This window comes from Eulemur rufifrons, chromosome 7 (assembly GCF_041146395.1).
Source record: "Eulemur rufifrons isolate Redbay chromosome 7, OSU_ERuf_1, whole genome shotgun sequence".
In the NCBI taxonomy this organism is placed as follows: Eukaryota; Metazoa; Chordata; class Mammalia; order Primates; family Lemuridae; genus Eulemur; species Eulemur rufifrons.
Window position 1 is genome coordinate 269,443,162 of NC_090989.1, and position 21,188 is coordinate 269,464,349.

The window sequence follows — 21,188 nt, forward strand, 5'->3', positions numbered from 1 at the left end:
AGGGTCACTGTGGTTTGGAGGAGTTAGGAAGGGTTTAATGGTGGAGAAGGGACACTGCAGGCTTCCAGCATGAACAGGCTTTGTCATGGTAGAAAAGAGCTGGTGGGCCGGCCAGACGGCGGTCTAATGGGGCAAAGGGCTTGAGGTCAGGAGGTGTTGGAAGGGTGCAGGAAAGAGGTGAGTCTGGCTGGGGCTTCGTGCAGGTAGATGCCATGATTTTTCTTCTTCCAGTTGTAGACCTTGAAGAATCAGGCTGATTTAGAATGCCAGAATTCAGTGGAAATAGATTCTAGCCTTAGCTCAGTAGTTCCGTAGCTGTGCCATCTTGGGCAAGTTGCTTAATCTCTCTGAGCCTCCATTTTCACATCTCTCGAAAGAAAATCATAATAATATCTACTGCCTGGTTCACACAATTGCCATGAGGGTTGCATAAAATGATACTCCAGAGAGAGTTCTGGGAAGAGTTAACCAGCATGCAGATGAAAGGGGGCATTGTTATTTTTTCAGTAACTTTGTTCATTCTTTTCCAGTAATCATGTAAAAGAAATTGCTTGGAATTTTATAATCAGAATATCAGGCTTTATTTAACGTGACTAATATTCATTAAAGCAATAACAGGAGTCAGGCCTGGTGTAGTGGAAAAATTATGCGTGTTGGAGACTGACCAGAGTTTGAAGCTTGGCTCCGCTCTGCACTAGCTGTCTGACCTTGGCACATTGCTCAGTAAGAGTCGCCGGTTTCTCATCTGTAAAAATTGGGTGATAACAGCTATCCTGTGGCATGTCATGAAACTTCAATGGAGTCATCTGTGTGAAACACCTGGTGTAGTGCCTGGCGCATAGTAGGTGCTAGAGAAAAGTTTCCTCCCTTCTTGCCTGCGCGCGTGGACACCATCTCCTCCCTGTCAGCACTGCTTCCTGGAGACTGCCTTCCTGCAGGCTCATAAAAAAGGCCTGGATGAAACTGCAGTATACAAATCGAGAGCATTTACCGAGATTACTTTCATTCTCAAAATTTTTTTTAAGGACTGGCCACAGAATTGATATTTTTAAATAAAAACCACATAACTTCTATCAAACTCATTGAGTTTACACACTAGTTTATTTTGAAAATGAACCAAATGTCTTGCTGTATTAGAGGACATATTTCCGTACAGAACCATCCCAGGCAGTGTTGGGATTGGTCATAATCGGGGATGTGCCAGACTGGCTGAAGTTACCCGATTGTTCGCCAGTGTGAGTGTTGACACACAGACACGCATACCCAGGCATACTTGTACACAGGGTTTGATTTCTCTGATGCAGCCTGGGTTTTCTTCATGCTGTTCTTCTGAACAAAGTCTACCTTTTCTCACAAGTTCCATCTGAGGACCTAGTACCTATGCCACTTTGGTCTTTGAGAGCAGAGTATAGGGGTGAATGAAGTTAAAAGAAGAACTATTCATGGCCCCTAAGGATGAGGTTAATAAGGAGCTCGAAACAGTGACCTGTGAGGCACAGTGGAGCAAATAAATAAGAACACAAGTTGTGGAGACAGAATATACTTCAGTGAAACCACTTAGCAGTTCTGTAACCTTGCACAGGTCTCTTCCTTTGTCAAAGACTCAGTTGCCTCCTCTGTAGAATCAGGGATGAAAGTAACAGTCTCCTGCATTGGGTGGTTTAGAGGGTTGGATGAAATCGTACACAGCCAACCCTTTAGAAGAGCGCCTGGCGCATGGTGAGCGCTGAAAATAGCAGTTGTTGCTGCTGCTGCCGCTGTTGTTTGGGGATTCCCCGTCTCTGGGAGCTCTTCTGACCTCTCACATGCCTGCCCCTGAATTCCCCGCCGCCTTCCAATCCTGAGCCCCCTCACTGGAATCTCAGGGCTGGAGGAGGAATCAGAGATGACCTAATCAATCACTCTCCACTACCAAGAGCCCTGCATGTACTAAATGCTAATGGATTCGTTTTCCCAGGAGATAAGCGGCATGCTACACTCAGTTTATGCATTTCCAAGAGAAAGCCAAGGTGTGTGTCTGGGATCCCAAGTGGGGGCTCATGGAATAGTGAGTGCGGAAGGAACTGGAAAGAAGCCAGGAGGGTGCCCACAGTGTGCTCAGGACCACAGCAAGCAAGCCCCCTCCTCGCCTGGGACTCTTGCCCCAGCACATCCTAGATCCTCAGAGTCTGCAGGTAAAAGTTGGGGACCTTTTGGAGGAACACACCAGGGAAGCCTCCCAACATGCCAGGATCTGAGGTGCCCCCTCTGTCCCCCTTCTCCTAGGTGTGTTCCCTGTCCCACCTCCCGGCCGCGTGCGAGTACTGGGTCCCCTTTCGAGGGCCTCAGCAGGAGGCAGTGGGGTTTTTCCACCCTGGGTTTGGCATACTCAGCACTCTCATTTTCCTTTCTCCATCCACTGATGACACTGACCACTCATGACAGCCTCGGCACTTGGTCAGATGCCCTTGCAGGTTAGGAAACAAAGCCGGTGGGGGTGTGAGGGAGGGTTGAACGGACAGACAGCAGCGGTACATTTTGTTTTAGTGAAATACATTTGCCTACGTTGGTGACAGCTCAGCTTCTTCCTTCAAGCTCACCACAGGGCAGTTTTCCACGTCTTGAGAGGGACCCTCCACACCTCCACTCTCACTTTCTAGAAACACAAAACTGGCATGTGAACAGCAGTGTGTTTTGCTCCTGGGTTTGTCTGCATAAGTAGAACAGACCTGCATTTCCCTGTTTTGTGGAGGGGTGTTTTCCATCTTTCTCCTTCTTCCTTCGCCTTTCCTTCTTTCTCTTTTCCATGTTCTCGGCTGCCCCAGTGGTCTGCTGGTGGAGGGTGGGGTTGCAGGGGTTGCCGTCTCCATTCCAGTCTTGTGCTGTGTGCAGCCTGTTGTGAGTTCAGACAGCCAACCGCAGCTCTTGGCCTTGAGCTTGACTTCTGACTACTGAACTATTTTTATGGCCACAGAGGACAGTGATGACTATAACTCCACGAAATCATGAGGCATCTCAGAATCTTACAGAGAGTAAAAGAGAGACTCAAGGGAGAGCCTTTTCCTATGAGGATCCATGATCGAAAAGCACAGTTTGCCTGTGGTCTGGCCAAGCACGAGGAAGGAAGTGACTGGATTCTTCCAGGAACTTAGTGGCCAGCATGGAGTCAGGCACTTACTTCCCTTCTCTTATTTCAAATTCCCCATCTGCAAAATGGGAGGATGTTCCTGTCCAGGCATTCTCAAATCAAGGCATTGTAATCCTGGTTCCAAGCTTATGGGGACTAGGACTAGAGCACAAAGAAAGGACTTAATGTTTAAAAGGTACAAATAAAGCTGTGCCCTGGCAACGAGAGATGCCCAGGGAAATGGGAGACAGTCCCTGCCTTCAAAGGATTTACCAGACCCTATATCGTAATTGGGTACGATGTGTTCAGTGTAGGAATGAGGGAACAATTATGCTCTATGACAAGTTGAAAAAATCCTACTCAAATTACTCAAATCCCAACAGTGGCCCGGTGACGGTACCCCATACTGAAGCGGTCTGCATGTCTGCTATTTCATTTTCCCTCGGGCCCCAAATGTGGCATCCTCTTTCCAAAAATCAATTTGAAGTTAATTCTCCTTCTGACAGGCTGACATATAATGTCATGCTTTCCAGCATTATTTCCCCATACTCGAACTCTTACAGAGTCACATGACCCTCCAAGAGCTGTCTCCATTTTAACCCCAAGAGAGGCCAAAATTTGGAGAAGTCACTAGACTTATTCAAGGTCATCCAGAGAGATCTATATCTACTGTAGTGACTGTATTGTTTTAACTTGAGATAACGTTTGTTATTTGCCTAAGGTTAGGTGATTGTCATGGGGCCACAGTCCAGATGAAAACTCGGACATTGCTGTATTGACACATATTGGTGATGATGGAATTCATGATTTATCCCTCCCAAGCTTGATATTTTTTAGTTGGTATTCACGTCAGCTATATGGCCTGCATGGCTACAATTTAGAGCCAAACTCTGCAGCCTTCTGAAATACCACCATACTTGAAACACTGTGGCTGCTACAGGTTATGGAATAGGTGTGATTTGCCTGTGTCTAATTGCGCTGTAAGCATAAGACAGAGCACAGGGCTGTCCGCGAGCTGTGTATTTTCTGTTCAGTGTGGTCAGTTGTGTTATTTATCAATTGTGGTTTTGATGTTCCAAGAAGGCAGAGAGATGATGGGAAGAGAAAGCTGTGGGCCCTTGAACTGCCCGCGTGTTTTTGTTGTGAAAACAATCGTTTGATATGAGATAGTCACATTACTATCGTGGCCCTTTTGATTACAGCATCACACCTCAATTGTTTCACCTTCATACTTAGCAGGTGGTTCTTCTTGCCTTAATGGCTGCTTGGAAAATAAGTAAACTCTGGGTTTCCGAGGCCATGAAAGCAGAGATCGTAGTACCCCCAGAAAAGATCTTAGGAAAGTGACTGTTCATCCAACAATTTGTGTGTGCGAGTGTGAGTGTGGGTGTGCCTACTATGTGTCAGGCACAGTGCTAGGTGCCAGGGGTACAACATAGAACACTGCGCAAGACAGCTATGATTCTGCCCTCTTGGATTTCCTACAAAAAGATAAGCAGCTGGTTGGGTAAGTGTTATTATGGGGAAGTCCAAGGTGCTGGAGGAATACAGGTGGTGGTTACTGACTCAGACATTAAGGGGTCAGAGTAGCCTCTAGGCTGAGTCCTAAAGGATGAGTCATGTTAACCAAGTGAGTGTTGCTGAGCTTGCCAGGAACCACGTCTTCTGACACTTTGCCTTTTGCCCTAACAGTCTCTAAAACTTTTTCTCAAGAAGATAAATGAGAAAAATAGCAGCTGTGTAGTTCCTAGTAATGTATTTATTTTAAAGCAATGTCCTTTGTTCTGAGACTATTTTATTTTTTCTTTTGTAGTACCACTCAAGTACCTTTTATGTTATGATATGAGGGACATCATACCTGGTGGAGGTTTTTCCCCCCTTTTGAATGCTTTATTTATCCATCAAAATTACAAATCGTTACTCATTTCCATCTCAATTGTTTTCAATAATCCCAAGTCTAAGAACCTCTCCACTGTCCCATCCTGCCTCTCTGAGCCTCCTCTCCTGGAATCCGGATCCTCGGGATTTTCCATCTCACCCATCACTGGTCTCGCCATGGTCCTGTCCACAGAGAGCTGCAGGCCCGTGACTTTCCTACGAGTGGATTTTCAAGGAGATGCAGCAGAGGGCGCAACCCAAGGAGACAAACCTCTTGCTGGGCCTGGGGTTTAGAGCAGCACGTCAGGGGGCTTTGCTGTTTAGCATCCGAGACCGAGAAAGGAAAAATACTACAGTAGACCAAATAATAAACCAGTCCCATGGTTTTTACTTCCCTCATTCCCACCCCAACTCAGGGTCAAGTCGTTCCCCATGAATGAACACCACTACTTTGTAACTATTCTTATATCCACCCCTTTTTCTGCAAGACACTGCCAATGCCTACTTTTTTACTTTCATCCCTCCTCTAGTCTGCCTTCCGAATTCCTCTAGGAATCTCTTTGGAAAATGTAAACGATATCATTTCATCCTCTTCCATATGATCTGCCAGAGTCTGCTTAGAGCTTTCAGGACACTTTCCACTCTCCAAAATCTGGTGCACAAGACCCTTCCTGATTGTCTTAGATGGTTTTGTGCAGCTGTAGAAGAGAGGCTTATCTGGTGTACAGGTACTCAGGCTGCACAGGGAGCATGGCGCCAGCGTCTGCCTCTGGCAGTGAGGGCCTCGGGCCGCTTCCACTCACAGAAGGCAGCAAAGGGGAGCAGGCATCCCACGGCAGGAGAGAGAGGAGGAGGTGTCAGGCTCTTTTTAGTAACCAGCTCTTGCAGGAACTAATAGAGCAGGGACTTACTCACTACCAGGAGAGTGACACCAAGCCATGAATGAAGCATCCGCCCCGTGACCCAAACACCTCCCACTAGGACCCACCTCCAACATCAGGGATCAAGTTTCAATATGCGGTTTGGAGGAAACAAATATCCAAACCATGGCAGTGACGTAGCCAGTGCTGTCCGCTCCAGCCTCATCTTGTGAAGTTACTCACATGTTCTCAACTTTGCAACCACTTGCAAGTAAAGACTTGCAATGTCTCACTCTTCTCGTGCTCTTCCAGGCCTCTGAGCTTTCTGGAGCTTCTGCCATTTTCCCTGCTTCCCGCACTTGGTCCATAATCCAACCAAGTTTTATTCTTTATGTGAAAAGCTCAGCAGTATCTTACCCACTCTCAGCTGGGTGCGTGTCATTACTGTATGCTCCCATTGCATTCCACACCCTCCCATCCTAACACACATCAGAGGAGGAAGTAAGGACCGATGGCCCAGGATGTGGCCTGTAGTATGCAACCCACTGGGGCTTGTATCCCACCTCCGACACCTATGAGTGAAGGGACCTTGGAAAAGTGGTGTCACCTCACAGAGCACTGGTTTCTTCACCTATAAACTGGGAATACTCTTTTTTCCATTATTTGCATGCCCAGTTTCTAGCTTAAGCATGTTATATGATAGAATCTCAATAAATATTGATGAATGAAAGTAGAGAAGACTGAATGAATGGTATGTGGAGAGGAAGGAAGGAAGGAAGGAAGGAAGGAAAGAGTGAAGGTAGGCAGGAAGGAACGGAGGGAGGCAGGAAAGAAGAAAGGTAGTGAAAAATGGTTTATTTAACAAATGAATAAAAGAATGACCAATTTCTCAATTGATCTTGATTGATGCTATTACATTTTTATTTCCTGTGTGTCAACCTTTCATATAAAAGCTGTTATTCTGGAAACCACTCATTCAGGATTCCGAGAATTTAATAAACTCTCCTAGTATTTTTTTTCTGTGTCTCTTTTTATAGATGAGGGGCAGATTTAGGCATTTCTGACAATGAAACTAAGCAGGAGAATAAAGTCCAGATCGCTAGGGCCCTTGGGATAAAGTACAAAATTCAGGTTTTTATACTGGTCACAGCTTGGAGGAAGCTTGTTATTTGGAGCAAGGATAAGGATGCAATAAACATTCTGAGGTTTATCTCGCTTTAATGACTCGCCTTGAGTGGCTTTGATCTTTATATTTGATAATCATTTTCAAATGGTCTAGTGTGTTCTGAAAATTGAGTAGTGGTTCATGGACTTGAGAGCCTCTTTGGGCATGACAAGCTGCAATCAGAATTTGGAAAGGGGCAATATTACAGAACTTGCTCTATGACATGGAGAAACAAGGCAACCTCCTATGAAGAAGATAAACACATTGGCCCAGCGATGGGAACCAGGGTCTGCTGATGGAGTGGAGACCCAACAGGCATTGGGAGCTAAGGCCAGTTTTCTCTAGTTCCATGAGCAAGTTTAAAGGAGAATTGTGCTTCTTGGGGCCTTTTCATGAGTTGAGTCCTCGTCTAGGCACTTTCTCATGTATTAGCTCCTTCAATTTCTATATCCCCCTTTCTGGGTTGAGTTTTTTAATCCCCATTCACAGATGAGGAAACTAAGATCTAGATAGACTGAGTCACTTGTCCTAGGTCACGGGGCCACTGGGTGGAGGAAGGTGGATTTGAATCCTAAATCTCTCCTAAAATAGCCCTATGCTGTTTTTTCCTCTAACTTGAAAGAACTGTTCCAAGTCTATAGTTTACAAGTGGCCCACTCTCAGCCAGTGTTCAGCTCAGACAAACCCTCCTCAAATTGCAGGCATCCGCACATGGCCAGCCCCGTCCCTGTGACCAACCTGCACCCATCAAGAGCCCAGGTTGCAGTTCTTTGGTGAGATATTTCTCAAAGATCTCCTTATTAGGGAAGCCAGCTGAGGGGTGACCTGTTTTGAATGGCAATAGAAATTGAGACTCAGTCTTGCCCTGGGCTCATGAGCTGTACTTCTGACCAGCCTTCTTTAAAACGGAAACGCCAGTGCATTATGCTTTGAGAGTTGGAAAACCTCAAGCCTTCTCGCATGTTTTCCCATGATTTTATTTAAAGAATTTGTTGTTGTTGTTGTTGTTGTTGCTTTGCATTTTGAATGCAGTTTCCTTTTGCTTCTCTTACAATAAAACAGGCCCTGACAGCCCTCTCATTCAGACTATTACAGAGTTGTACCATCTCGGGCCAGTGCATTTAGGAAATATGTTGTTGGCACTCACCAACAAGTGAGATGCATAAAGAAAATATTCTAATGACAGTTGAGTTGAGAGAGCTTTGATCTCCCTCCAGAACTGCACTCATGCCTTTGAAATGCAGTTCTGGCAAAGGGGTAAAGTCTGGGCGTCTTGGCAATCGGGGCTGGGCCCCCATGAAACAGACATTCCAAGGGACCCGCAACCTCCACAGTGGGATCCAGGTGCATGAGTTGTGCAGGAAGAAAAGAGACACGGAGACACTGCTCTTGAAAGGCAGCTCAGGGAAGAGATCTAAATTAGGAGGGATGTTCCAACCTAGCACTTATTTCCCAAACTTTTCTTTTGGTTGTGCTGTTTTATGGCTTTTTGCAAAGGTAGAAAATGTGTGTGGAAGGAGGGGGAGATTATGGTCAAATATGATTAGGAACACTTCATGCACTATCTGCCTTATTCTTACTTTGCATCATTAAGGCTTTGAAAATTCTCACAATTAAAAAATATATACACTTAACCTTGTTTAACAGAGCATGTCCTAAACTCATTTGACTCAGAAACCCTTTTTCTTTAAATATTCATTTGCTTCTTGTGGATTTAGCCTTCTGTAGACTGTGATCTGGAAAACACGGAGCTACAGGAGGCAGCAGAATGCATTGAGATGAGGTCAGATAGGGAAGGCAGGTCCGCACAGGGGTGTCCAGCTGAGGGAGAGAGCAGGGGCTGCCATCCGCCCCATGGGTGACTCTCTAAGCTGTGCGCCCTTGCAAGGAACTGTGTCCACCTAAAGGGAGAGGAGACTTTACTGCCCGCCTGCCATACACACAGGCTAGAGCATAGAGGTTGGTCACCAGGCCCTTCTATGCACCTTATTTGATATGTGACCTTGAGCAAGTTGCTTCACTTCTCTGAGACCTGGGCTTGCTCGTCCTGTTTTGAAATTATGCAATTGGAGAGGGAGGAGAGGGAGGTGCTCAGCAGCTGCCTATCCATGGAGGCTCCCTCTTTCTTGAAGGAACGTCTAAGGGATACAGAGATGACAGAGACTTGGTCCCAACTGCTTGAAGCTCATAACCAGAGAGAGAAGACAGGTGCTCACACAGTGAATACAACCCAAAACAGGGTGATGAAGTACTGGAATTAAAACTAGAGAGCACAGAGGAGGGAGGACTCATATTCAGCTCCAGTTGATGATGATGATTTGGGTGTTGCTATTAACAACAATTATCATTGTACTAACAATGATGCAATAAAGTAGCTAATGCTAATCAACGAGTGCCTTCTGTGTGCCAACCACCACACTAGGCCCTTGACCTGCGTTGCCTCTGGTCCTTCGACAGCCCTGAGAGGTGATCATCATCACTCCCACTTTATAGATGAAGGTGGTCAGGAGAGGACACGTGGAGGGCGTCACATGTAAGCTGGGCTTTGCAGGAGGGTGAGATTTTGAAAGGCTAAGATTCAGGAAGAGAGATTATGAGACAAAGGAGGGAAACTAATGGACATGCTTAGGGAATGAGCATAACTGGGGAAAACCTGAGGTTCATGGGATAAAGAAGCCATGGAAACTTGAGTGGGTGAGGTTGCAGGAGGAGGAAGAAGGTTGGATGATGGGGAAGAGACACTGGAAGCCAAGACTGGGAGAACCACCTGGAGACAGACTGTCAGTTTAAATTCTTTCCCAGGAGAAAATAGGAGGCCAGCATGTGGAGGGGAGCTCCCATTTTCTGGGCATGTGCTGAAACCATGCTGAGCTGTCATGTCATTTAATCCTGCCAGAGTCCCCGTGAGCTAACTGGGACTCAGAAACATAAAACAACTTGCCCCTGGATATAGGTTCATCTGTGCAGCTCTGAGTTGTACTGGTACATTATAGACACACAGAGATTTTGGATTTGAATTGATTTTTCTGGGAGATGAAGAATGTTTTTTTTTTTAAATAAATTTGACCAATTTACAATATATTACATAAGGTCAGCCTTCCCACAGTCACAAGTGTCACGTCAGGTGGCCCTAAGCAAGCCCTCTTCCTTCCCTCCCCATCACTATCCCTAGACTCTAGAGTTCCTTCTAAATTTGACCTCTTGTGCTTTCTCCTCCGTTGACTGACAAAAGTGAAAAAAAAAAACCATATCATCTTCAAGGGTTAGCAGTAGGGAGGTAAATGCCCACAGGGACTACTGTCCCCAAGATTTTCCTCCTGATACATGTGGGAGATACCCAGCTTGGCTCCCTACTGGCAGGGAGACCTCAGCCAGCCAAAGGAAAACTTTTAGCCACAGAGCTGTTTTTTTATTCCTTTGGGTGGGTCGCCCCAGGAGAGATGAGGGGGAGAGAGGCCAGTGGGGCCAGGATCCTCCCTCCTCTGGGAAATGGAGTCTTCCCAAAGCATGAAAAATCCCACTTACAAGCCAGGGGGAAGCTCTGACATCCCACTTCTCTGCTTTGGGCTAGGATGAATACCACCTCTTGAAAAGATTGGCTTCTGCAATTACCACTGAATAAACAATCAATTAACACGTCTCCCCTGCCCCTACCCCACCCTGTCTCTGTCTCTCATGAAGCTTTCTCATCCCAGGGCTGTGGGGCAGAGGTGGCTTTCTCTAATAACATTTGTGTTCTCTGCCTGAGAGAACACTTGATGGAAATGGACAAATCAATTAGAAAATGATAAATTTAGTGGAAAGGGCTGATCCAAGAAAATCTCGGCTCCTCTGTGTTTTCATTCTCCTCCCATGTCTTGTTTCTCTTTCCACTGTGGGCCTGGGTGAGCTTGGAAATGAGGGTGGGGTTGTGGGAAGAGTTGGAGGCATCTAGATTTGCACTTGGCCTTGTCACCAGTTGTGTGATCTCTGAACCTCTGTTCCTTCATCTGTGAGATGGGGATAAGTGATAGGAATAGCTAAACGTCTACTGAGGTTTTCTACATGTGAGGCATTCTTCTAAGGCACTGCTCTAATTATACTCCCTTTATTAACTTCATTAATCCTCTGAACAACTCTATGGCGTAGGTACTATTACCATGCTCATTCTGTGTGTAAAGAAACTAGGGCACAGGAAGTTAAGCAAATTGCACATGGCGGCCCAAACATCATGTGGAAGAACTAGATTCAAACCTTGGGAACGAGTGGTTGGTTGCGTTGCTTCAAATAGCAAACAGAGACAGGCAACACGTGCTCGTAACACACTGGCTGGCACACAGCAAGTGCTTAATAAATGTTAGCTTTCTTCTTTCTCTGTGCCTTTTCTGATGACAGAGCAGACTGATTAGAACTCCTCAGGAGGCTTCCAGTCTAAGAAGCTGAAAAGAAGGGCTCAGCAGCAAGGTTTTGGGTCAAGATCGAAGCTTGTGTGACTGTCCCTGGAATTAGTCAGTTCAACTTAGACATGGAATTAACCTGTCCTTTCTCCACCTATATCTCTGAATATTTTTGTGAAAAGCTATAAAAATGATGGTCACAGGGACATTTGCTCTCATGAGCTTGGGGCTTTCTATGACACATATGGCCAGGACACTCTAGGTCTCAGACGCATCCTATTTACATCAAGGTAGAGGTGTGGGTTTGCAACCCACAGAAAGGCTCCGTGCAGCATCAAACAGCTGTTACTGACTCCAGAGTATTGATAAGGAAACTGAGGCCCTATAGTCAGGGATTGTTGAAACTGGGACTGAGACCTAAATATTTTAGCTTTTTTCTTTCCCAATTTAAATTCAGTTCCATCAACATTTACTGAGTGCTCACCAGGTAGCAAGCCCTTGCTGAGAGCTGGATAAAGGGAGATGAATAAGGCACCTCCTCTGCCCCCAGGTGGGCACAAAAGAGTGGTAGGTATAGACAGGTGAGGCTATTAATGGAAATGGCATATGAAAGCATACACTACCATGCAGAGATGGTAAAGGGGGTGCAAGTGAGGTTGGAACCAGGGAAGTCTTCCAGTGGGGTGATGCCAGAACAGACGTTGGATTCGTTCATCAGAGGACAAAGTGCTGACCAGAGACCCAGCAAGGCGGAAGCTTGAGTAAAGCCACCCAGGGGCTCATGCATCAAGGTGGGCGCAGAGGAGCTGCCTGTGCCCAGAAGCACATGCAAGAGAGGGAGCAGAAAGAGAGGAGACTGAAGGGTAGACAGAGGCTTGGAGGTCAAGCCAGGGAGTCTGGGCTTTACTCTCTCACATATGGGCAGGGTAAATAGTTATTTTGCTCTTTTGTTACTCCAAGAGAGAAAAAGAAAGGAGCTGTCGTTAATATGTACTACTGGCTGGGCTCTGTGAGAACTCCCAGGGAGAGGCAGCATTATGAAAATTATTAATAGAAAAACACTACCAACCAGCTGCTTGACCTTAGCAAGATAGGAAGCTTGCTGAGCCTCAGTTTTCTTCCCTGGAAAATGGGGATAATAATACTACCTACCTGTGTTATTAAGAAGATTAAAGGAGATAATCCATGTGAACTTGGGCCACATAGAAGGGCCCAGAAAACATGAAATATCATTATTTATTGACTTTATCTCATCTGCTGCATCATGCTGATCACTTGCTTATTTATTTACGTTTTTATTCATTGATTCATTTCCAACCTTACTTAAGAATGACTGTCAGCTGCCGACAGGATTCCTAAAATGCATAGTGGCAGACAAATGGGGGCTGAAGGAAGCATGAGAGGGGAGCAAGATGCCTCTCTTTGCTTGGAAAACAAGCCACTGAATAATATGCCTGTGGCTTATCCAAAGCAGAAGGTGGTTCCTCATGTTCAGGTTTCTGTCCTGATGAGAGTCACTCTCCCCAGGAGAAGAGTTCTTATTTCTTGAGCACCTAGGATATGCCAGTCTCTTTACAAAGACCATCTTTCTCCCTCTCTCTCTCTATATATATATATATCTACCTACCTGCCTATCCATTTCTCCTTCCAACATAGGTTTGTCCCATGTATTAAAGAGCTGATGATTGTACAGCGGGCAGCTAATTTACTTTCCAGTTACGTCAGTCTACAATGACAGCAACCCCAAATACACTATCCCTCCCTAGTTTATTTATATATAAATAAATAAAGGCTTACAATATGCAGAATCCTCTATTGGAGTTAGGATGATGTCTCAATGGAAATAGGGTAGGTTTCCAAGCTAGCCAGTGTTAGCCTTGAACAACAGTTCCATAACTTTGGGAAATCTGTTTAATAATTTTGGAACACATGTTGCTCATTTTGAGAACAGAGTAATAATGCCTCCTTACAAGGCTGATGTAGAGATGCAAAACAGGCTTTCTCATGCAGCTCTGTGTTTGCAAAATAGGTAGTCCAAGGTCCATAGTAAATGAGTGAAGGAGGGAAGAAGCCAGGCCCACTCCCACTCTGTGGCCCTGTCCTCAGACACTATGACAGAGTCCTTAGGGGAACAAATGTTGTCTGTAGGTAAATCTAGGTTTGAAACTGAATTCTGCTATTTATAAGCCTAGCAACCTTGGCAAGTCTTTTAAACCCACGAGGACTTAATTTTCTTATCTGAGAATATTATAATATTATTGAAGGAATTCAATAAGGTGATGTTTATAAAGTGCTTAGCAAAGTGCCTGGCACACAGAGTAGCTCTTAATTATTTGGAGAGTGTGTGTTATTTGAATAGTACCTTTGTGGGACGTGATAACAGCCAAGGTGCTTTTTCTGTTTCAGAGCCTACTTGGATGTTAATGAGCTGAAGAACATTCTTAGACTGGATGGATCAACACATCTCAATATTTTCTTTGCAAACTCCTCGGAGGAGGAGTTGGCAGGAGTAGCAACTTGGCCATGGGACAAGGAGGCCCTAATGCACTTAGGTGAGTCTTAGAAACTCCTTCAGGAGGAAATTGGAGTAAGACCGTCATAAATTTTGTAGTAATGATGATCATTATTGTGATCATGATGGCGATGGTGGCAATGGTGATGGTGAACAACCCATTTATTTAATGCTTTTTAATTTAAAAAACTCTGTAGTAGTCATTACCTCATTCTGACCAACAAGCAATGATCTGAGGAAATAATATTATTAATCATATTTTACCAGTGGGGAAACTGAGACCCAGGGAGGGAATGGGGCTTATCCAAGGTGACATGCAAGTCAATGCAGAGCTACAATTGGAATTCACATTTCCAACTCTGTTCGTTGACTGCTTTCTCCTATACCATTTGTCTCCCAGTTCATGAAAATATCTTCTCAGCCCAGTAACCACATTTTACTGGCACAGCCAGTCATGGGTTGGCTTGAAAGATACCAAAGTGGAAAGAGGAAGTGAGTCTGTAAGAATCTATTCTTCCGTGTTTCACCCACCAACATCACCAGGAACTCTTCTTACATTCAAATGATGCACATCCATAAACAAGACATAAATGTACACAAGCCAATCACCAACAGGTAGACATGACAACAGTTTCTGAACCAGACCCTGTAAGCAAACATTGTAGTTCCTTAACTTTGATTTTTCTCTGCCCTCTTCCAGTACTCATCTACATGTAGACATGCATTTTTTTTTTACTTGTACATATTTGAAATCATAGCACAGATGCAATTTTTTGTTGTTTTTTCAATTAATATCATGCTATCTGCATTCTTCCATGTTACGGACATCTTATTACTTCCCACCCATTGTTTTTCATTTAAAATCACAAGAGATTTTAAATGATGGGTTATGTCCACCTCTCCAAAGACCAGATTTTTTTAGTAGCCACATAATATTCCACTGAGCAAGGGCACTACAATTTATTTAACCGTTTTCCCGTTGGTAGAATGTTCCTGTTATTTAGAGCAATGAATACTGATGGCTTGGTGAACGTCCTCCTCTGAGAATGTGAGGGCTCAGCGGAGTGACCATGCTGGGCGGATCCTCAGGGCAGCCTGGTCTCCCAGGGAAGCACTCAGAGCCCAGTAGCTGCCCCAGGTCTACTTTGTCTTGGAAATGAAAGATTCTACAACTTCAGATGAGAGAAGTTGTGCTGAATCAAACCATAGACTTAGTTCCCTCCAGACAACTCTCATTTTTCAATTGTTTTAAAAGACTGAAACCAATTGTGTGTGTGTGTGTATGCATGCATGTGGTTATGTAAATAGTGACAGATATAAAGATAAATATCCAGTTATTCTCAGCTGGGGGGGATTTTATCCTCTAGAAAACATTTGGCGTGGTCTAGAGACATTTTTGGTTGTTACAAATGGGGGAATGCTACTGGCATCTAGTGGGTAGAAGCCAGCGATGCTGCTGAATGTCTTTCAGTTGTCCACAGCAAAGAACTACGCAGCCTAAAATGTCAATAGTGCTGAGGTTGAGAAATTCTGGGCTAGATGATGGATGGGCAGATAGGTAGACAGACAAAGACAGGGGTTGGGCAGAAGAGAGTGTGCAGCTTAGGCAAACTTGAAGACGATCAGCTTGTATGCGTGCTGCATGTGTGGAAATCATGCCAGACCAGAGCCAAAATACATGGTTGTTCTCAGCTGTGACTTTGCTTAGCAGTATGGCCTTAGGCAAGTCTCGTTTCCTTCCCCAGGTCTCAATGTCCTCCAATGTTAAATGATCAGGTTAGACTAGATGGCCTCCAAGGATCCTTCTCAGCTCTGAAATTCTGCCCTATTTATTGGACAAGCAGCCAAAAGGGCCATGATCCGAGTCTGAGAAGGGCTGAACAGCAGGCTTCTAAAGTTAGAGAAAAATACTCCTGATAATTCCATAAATTTCAGAGACTGGCTCAGGGCCAGGAATATGGGAGGCTATAAATCCATAGCATGTTATAGTGTTTCAGGATGATGTCAGGCTCTAGTTATTTCACCTTTTAAAAGAAGCAATGAAACAGGACTGGGGCCCAGTGCTGTCACTCTGCAGAAAGGGGTGAGCTGGGAGTGGATGAGGCACAACAGACAGGACCGGCCAGGACGTTAAGTCCGCAATGCTATCGTCATTTCTGGAATATTCCTGCCCCCTGGTACCTTAGTGTTGCAGCTGCCGGGAGAGGCAGAGAAGCACTGGCACTACTGTAGCTGCTTATGTGAGAGCTCACCAGAGAGGCAAAGTCAGTTTTCCAAGACCACAAGGCCAGTGTGAAGCAGAACAAAGATTGCAGCGATGTAACTGCAGCCCGGCCCCAGGCTGCCCCTCCCCATCCTGAGAGATGTTGACCACAAGCAATTCCTCCGCAGTAGCCCCAATCAAACCCAATTTATTAGAACCATATTTTTTTATCCTCTTTTTCTGCTGTTACGCCATGATCCCTGGAAAAAGCCTTGGGTGGGAAGGGGATTATGTTTCATATTATGATTGACAGAAAATAATTGAGAAAGATTTCCTGTCTCAATTTCTCTTCCTCCCTGCCCCTGCCTGCCCCTTCTCACCCCCACGTGCACAAGCACACCCACACACCCTCTCCTACATCTTTATCTGTGTGTTAGAAGGCTCTGAGCAATTCAGAATTGCTCAGAAATCTAGAAATTGCATCTCAGAAATCCAGCCTTGCCGTGACCCCTGCATAGAGACAGAGCCCTCCTTCGAGACCAGAGACCTATGCAGTAGACTCCGTGAGCCCCATGACTGAGCAGGCTCACCATTCCAGTGGTTCAATCTGAGATAAAACTGCCCCCATGCCTACGTCGGGCTTGCCGGTTCAAATCAACGAGGCCCTACCCCCTCACCTTTATTTTATAAGAAGCTGCTCTGCACTTAAATCCCTGCTTGCAAGGTTCTCAGACCTGAATTTTAACCTTCCCTTAAACATGTTTGGATTTTAAAGTTGAAGCATCTCTTTGCTGTCCTGTGTGCATCTTTCCAATGCCCAAAATGAACACAGAACAAATGCTATCCGTTGATTCTGCTGAGTTCTGTTCCATCTATTAATACTATCTCCCCAAGCTAAGCAATGCTCGATCTTCAGGGACATGTGGTATAGACTGTTGCTTCTCAAAGTAGAACACACAGACAAGTCATCTAAGACTCCTTTAAAACACAGATTATGATTCTGTGGGTCTGGGGTGGGGCCTGAGATTCTGCATTTCTACTAAGTTCCCAAGTGATGCTCATGCTGTGTGTCCCCGAGTGGGTACCCAGCAGGTAAAGCACTTGATATCTGCCAGGTGCTATTCCAGGCCCTTCATGGCATTAGTTAGATCTCACAGTCTTCTTTAGGTGAGTCAGCATCCAGCAAATATTCAACACATATTTAATGAGATACTATATTCCAGGCCCCGTGACAGGCATTAACAGTAGAACAGAGATTAAGAGCCCGGGCTTTGGAACCCAGGGATCTTGGGTTCAAATCCCAACTTTGCACTTACTCTTGATCATGGGCCAATTACTTCACCTCTCTGTGAATCGGTTCCTCTCTCACTGAATTTTGGGATGATTAAGTGAAATCATGCACACAAAATACTCAGCACAGGGCCTGAGGATACATAATAAGTGATCCAGAAACATTGGCTAGTATGATCGCTGTTACACTGGTGAGCACAGCATGGTACTGGACTTTATGAGCCTTCATGCTCTTAGAGTATCAGGAATGAAGAAATGGGATTCAGAGTTGGTAATTGACTTGCTCGATGTCAGAGTTAGTGAAAGCAAAATGACAACCAGAACCAAGGTGTCTGAGTCTGAGGGCTTCATTTCAACAAGAGCATGTGGAATATTTGTGAACCAAAGAATGCCCTACTTTCTAAGGAAAAGGTTTCAGCAGAAAGGTTTACCAGCCCGGAAATCAGAGTCTCTGAATTCTAATGATTGTTCTCCTTTTAAGTGGTTTGAAATCACCTTAGGTAAGTCATTGACCTCATTAGGCACTGGTGTTTTCATCTGAAAAATGAAGGGATTGCACAAAATGGCTTTTGAGACTCCATCCTGCTCTGATAAGTCATGATTCATGTCACAGGGTGTAACAGGTCTCAGAGCAATGGAGTCATAGGGTGGGGAACCCTGTGGTTATTGTGAGCAGCATCCCTTTATCCTTGATTGATTTTGGGGATCTTGCACCAGGAAGCAGAGTGCATATCTTGCCTAATGCTCTGGTTTTCCCTTGCAGGTGGTATTGTCTTGAACCCATCTTTCTACGGCATTCCTGGGCACACCCACACCATGATCCATGAGATCGGGCACAGCCTTGGCCTCTATCACATCTTCCGAGGCATCTCCGAAATCCAGTCCTGCAGCGACCCCTGCATGGAGACAGAGCCCTCCTTTGAGACAGGAGACCTTTGCAATGACACCAACCCAGCCCCCAAACACAAGTTCTGCGGTGACCCAGGGCCAGGGAATGACACCTGTGGCTTTCATAGTTTCTTCAACACTCCTTACAACAACTTCATGAGCTACGCAGGTAGGGCCCTACACTGTGCAGGGTGCCCAGGGCTGGATGCCAGGCCTGGGCTCCAGTCCTGGCTCAGGGTAGCCTTGAACAAGGTACTTCACTTTCCCAAGACTGAAGGATTTTTCCTCCCAAGCACCTGGAATAATATTCCTTCTGTTAACACATCAGGGGTTAAAGAAAGATGTTGCATCTTAAAGTTCTTCAGAAAGACACACTTTAGGAAGATGACGAGGACCCAAATCCAGGAAACTCAGATGCAAGGCTTAGCTCTGCCATGTGGCCACCTAATACCTTTGGGTCTTCTTTCTCGCTGTCACTTTTCTCAAGAAAATGAAATCTTTCGACTTGGTCTCCAAGATCCCTCCTAATTTTGCAGTTGTATTTTTCTAAGCTAGCGGTTGTTGAACCTTTTTTTATTTAACCTATGTCTCCTTTAGATAAACATAAAACTCTCACATACTACCATATTGTTTTTTGCAAAAACCAAAAGAATGCTTTTAATTTTGCAAACACAAAATTATTACATGAGATTGGGTATGTTTTCTTCCCCTAACTGCATATATCTTATCGCAGCCCTTTTGTATACCATTAGTAACTGTGTAAAGGGCAGTCTGAGATATCCTGTGCTTCCATTAAGCACATAATACATCGAGCCCACTTTGAGCTCTTTTAACACCTTTGGCAAATTAGAACAAGACACCCCTTCCTCAGGGCTGTCCCAGCCTTCACCACTGGCCCCTGCAGCCAAGAGTTTTTGTATGAGGCATAATCCTCAAAATTGCACATAGAGCCCAGCATCAAATTCTGTAATGCTCAATTTGGTGTCTCTCTCCCCACTAGAATGTGCAGATTCTGTCAAAGCAGAGATAGCATCTAATAATCAGCTGGCACAAGGGCCAGTGCTTAATAAATGTTTGTTAGGAAAGAAGGAAGAAGGGAAAGGAGGGGTAGAGGCAGGGAGGAAGGAAAATGCATAATTTTCTTATAACAGGTATGTAAAATTGATTCTTATCAATAACAATATTTTTACCAATATAACAATTTATCATCCATAGAGGACTTTAATATGCTCCATCTTGTTCAATTCTCACAACAAAACTACGGGGTAGGAGATATCCCCATTTTACAGATGACAATACTGAGACTCACTGAAGTCATCTGTCCCAGGTCACACATCTGACTCCAAGTCTTTTTTTCCCTTCTACTCTTGTGACACTCTTCAGAAGAGACCTAGCTGATGGCCGAGGGGGAGAATTGAGCACCCTGGGTGATTTCTACACTCTGTTCCACAGAGACGTTTCAGGGGGGTGCCCGGGTGAGAGTGCAGCCGTAGCCCCCCTTCCTGTTCAAACCAGGGAAACCCACTTTCAGACTGTTTTACATTCCTGTTACATTTTGCCCCATTGTATGTGAAGAGAGGATTTTGCTGCTGGAACCCAAAGGAATCTATGCCCCCAAATGGGTCTCCCTGCTCTCCTGTTTGGGCTGATGACTTCTGGGGGCCCCTCCAGAATCAGGTTCATACAGCCCAAACCTGAGGCCTCTTAAAATGTCAATAACCCACCTCTGGTACCATAAAGAGTCTTTAGGTTTGGATCTCTTAAAAAAAAAAAAAAAAAAAAAAGGCCAGGGTGCTGGGTATTTCCTCAAAAGCAGATTCCCACTGGGCTCCCCACATCCGGCGTGCTGCCCCCCCCGCCCCCCTCCATACAGCCTGCTTACACTCCATTTCTGCAGCACCTTTCCCTGGCCAGCTCCAAGCGCATGGAAAATAAACAGTAACATAAGTTTGGAAGTTTGCCGGCCTCTTAGGGGCCTAGGAGCTGCCACTAGCTACTAGACCCCCATAAACTAAATCTTTTTTTTTTCTGTTCCCCTTTGTACAGATCTAAAGGGTGATTGATTTACTGTTGTTTTTTTAAAGGAACCCCTCAGCTCAGTGACCCATTAACAGCAGAACTAATTCACTGAGCTACGATAACAAACTTACACCCGCAAAAGCATATTCAAGGCGACCACGAGCTTTGAAATGTTTGTTTTCCTTAGGATTTCTGATAGATGAGGTGACAAAAGCAGCTGGATGAAATTCAGAATGCAGAACGGGATTGGGTTCTCAGGGCCGGGGAGAGCAACGAGCCCTCCGTCTAGACGAGAGGGTGGCGACACTGCGGGGTCAACTTCTTCCAGTTGCTTTTCCTTCCTGGGTGCTTCGTCCTCCGTCCTGGCCACCAGTAGGGTGAAGGGTCTTAGTGCAGCACTGTCCGAACAGAACTTTCTGCAGAGGTGGGCATGGAGTGAGTCTGTGCCGTCCAGGACAGAAGCCACTGGCCGTACATGGCGCTTGAGCACTTGAAATACAACAGGTACAGCTGAGGACCTCAATTATCAATCTTAAATAATTTTACTCAATTTAAATTGAAATAGCCACGTGTGGCTGGTGCCTTCTCTGTTGGTCAGCTCAGCCTACAGTCATTCTTGAGCACCTATGGTATGCCAGATACCGTGTGGAACTCTTCCTAGGCGTGTCTCACTGAACCCTCAAAAGAACCCAAGGAGGTAAACTGCCACTATTATCACACAGGTATCACAGATCCAGAAAGGGCGATTCAGGTAGCTTAAGTGACTTGCCCAGGATCACAAAGATAAAACAAAGCAAAGGTGAAACTTAAACCCAAGTCTCTCTGATGGCAGAGTGTGTGTTATTAACCAGTAATTACCTGCCTCACTTTCCGATCTTGGGGGAGGTTCAG

General features: G+C 45.2%; 1 protein-coding gene across 1 annotated transcript in view; it reads left to right on the forward strand.

Annotated features, from left to right (window-relative positions):
- PAPPA (pappalysin 1) overlaps window positions 1–21,188 on the forward strand; it is a 237,473-nt gene that overhangs the window by 42,132 nt on the left and 174,153 nt on the right. Inside the window, exons 3-4 of the mRNA XM_069474586.1 lie at window positions 13,792–13,937; window positions 18,154–18,447. Of these exons, the coding sequence (XP_069330687.1) occupies window positions 13,792–13,937; window positions 18,154–18,447 (440 nt within the window). The remainder of the gene's footprint in view (window positions 1–13,791; window positions 13,938–18,153; window positions 18,448–21,188) is intronic.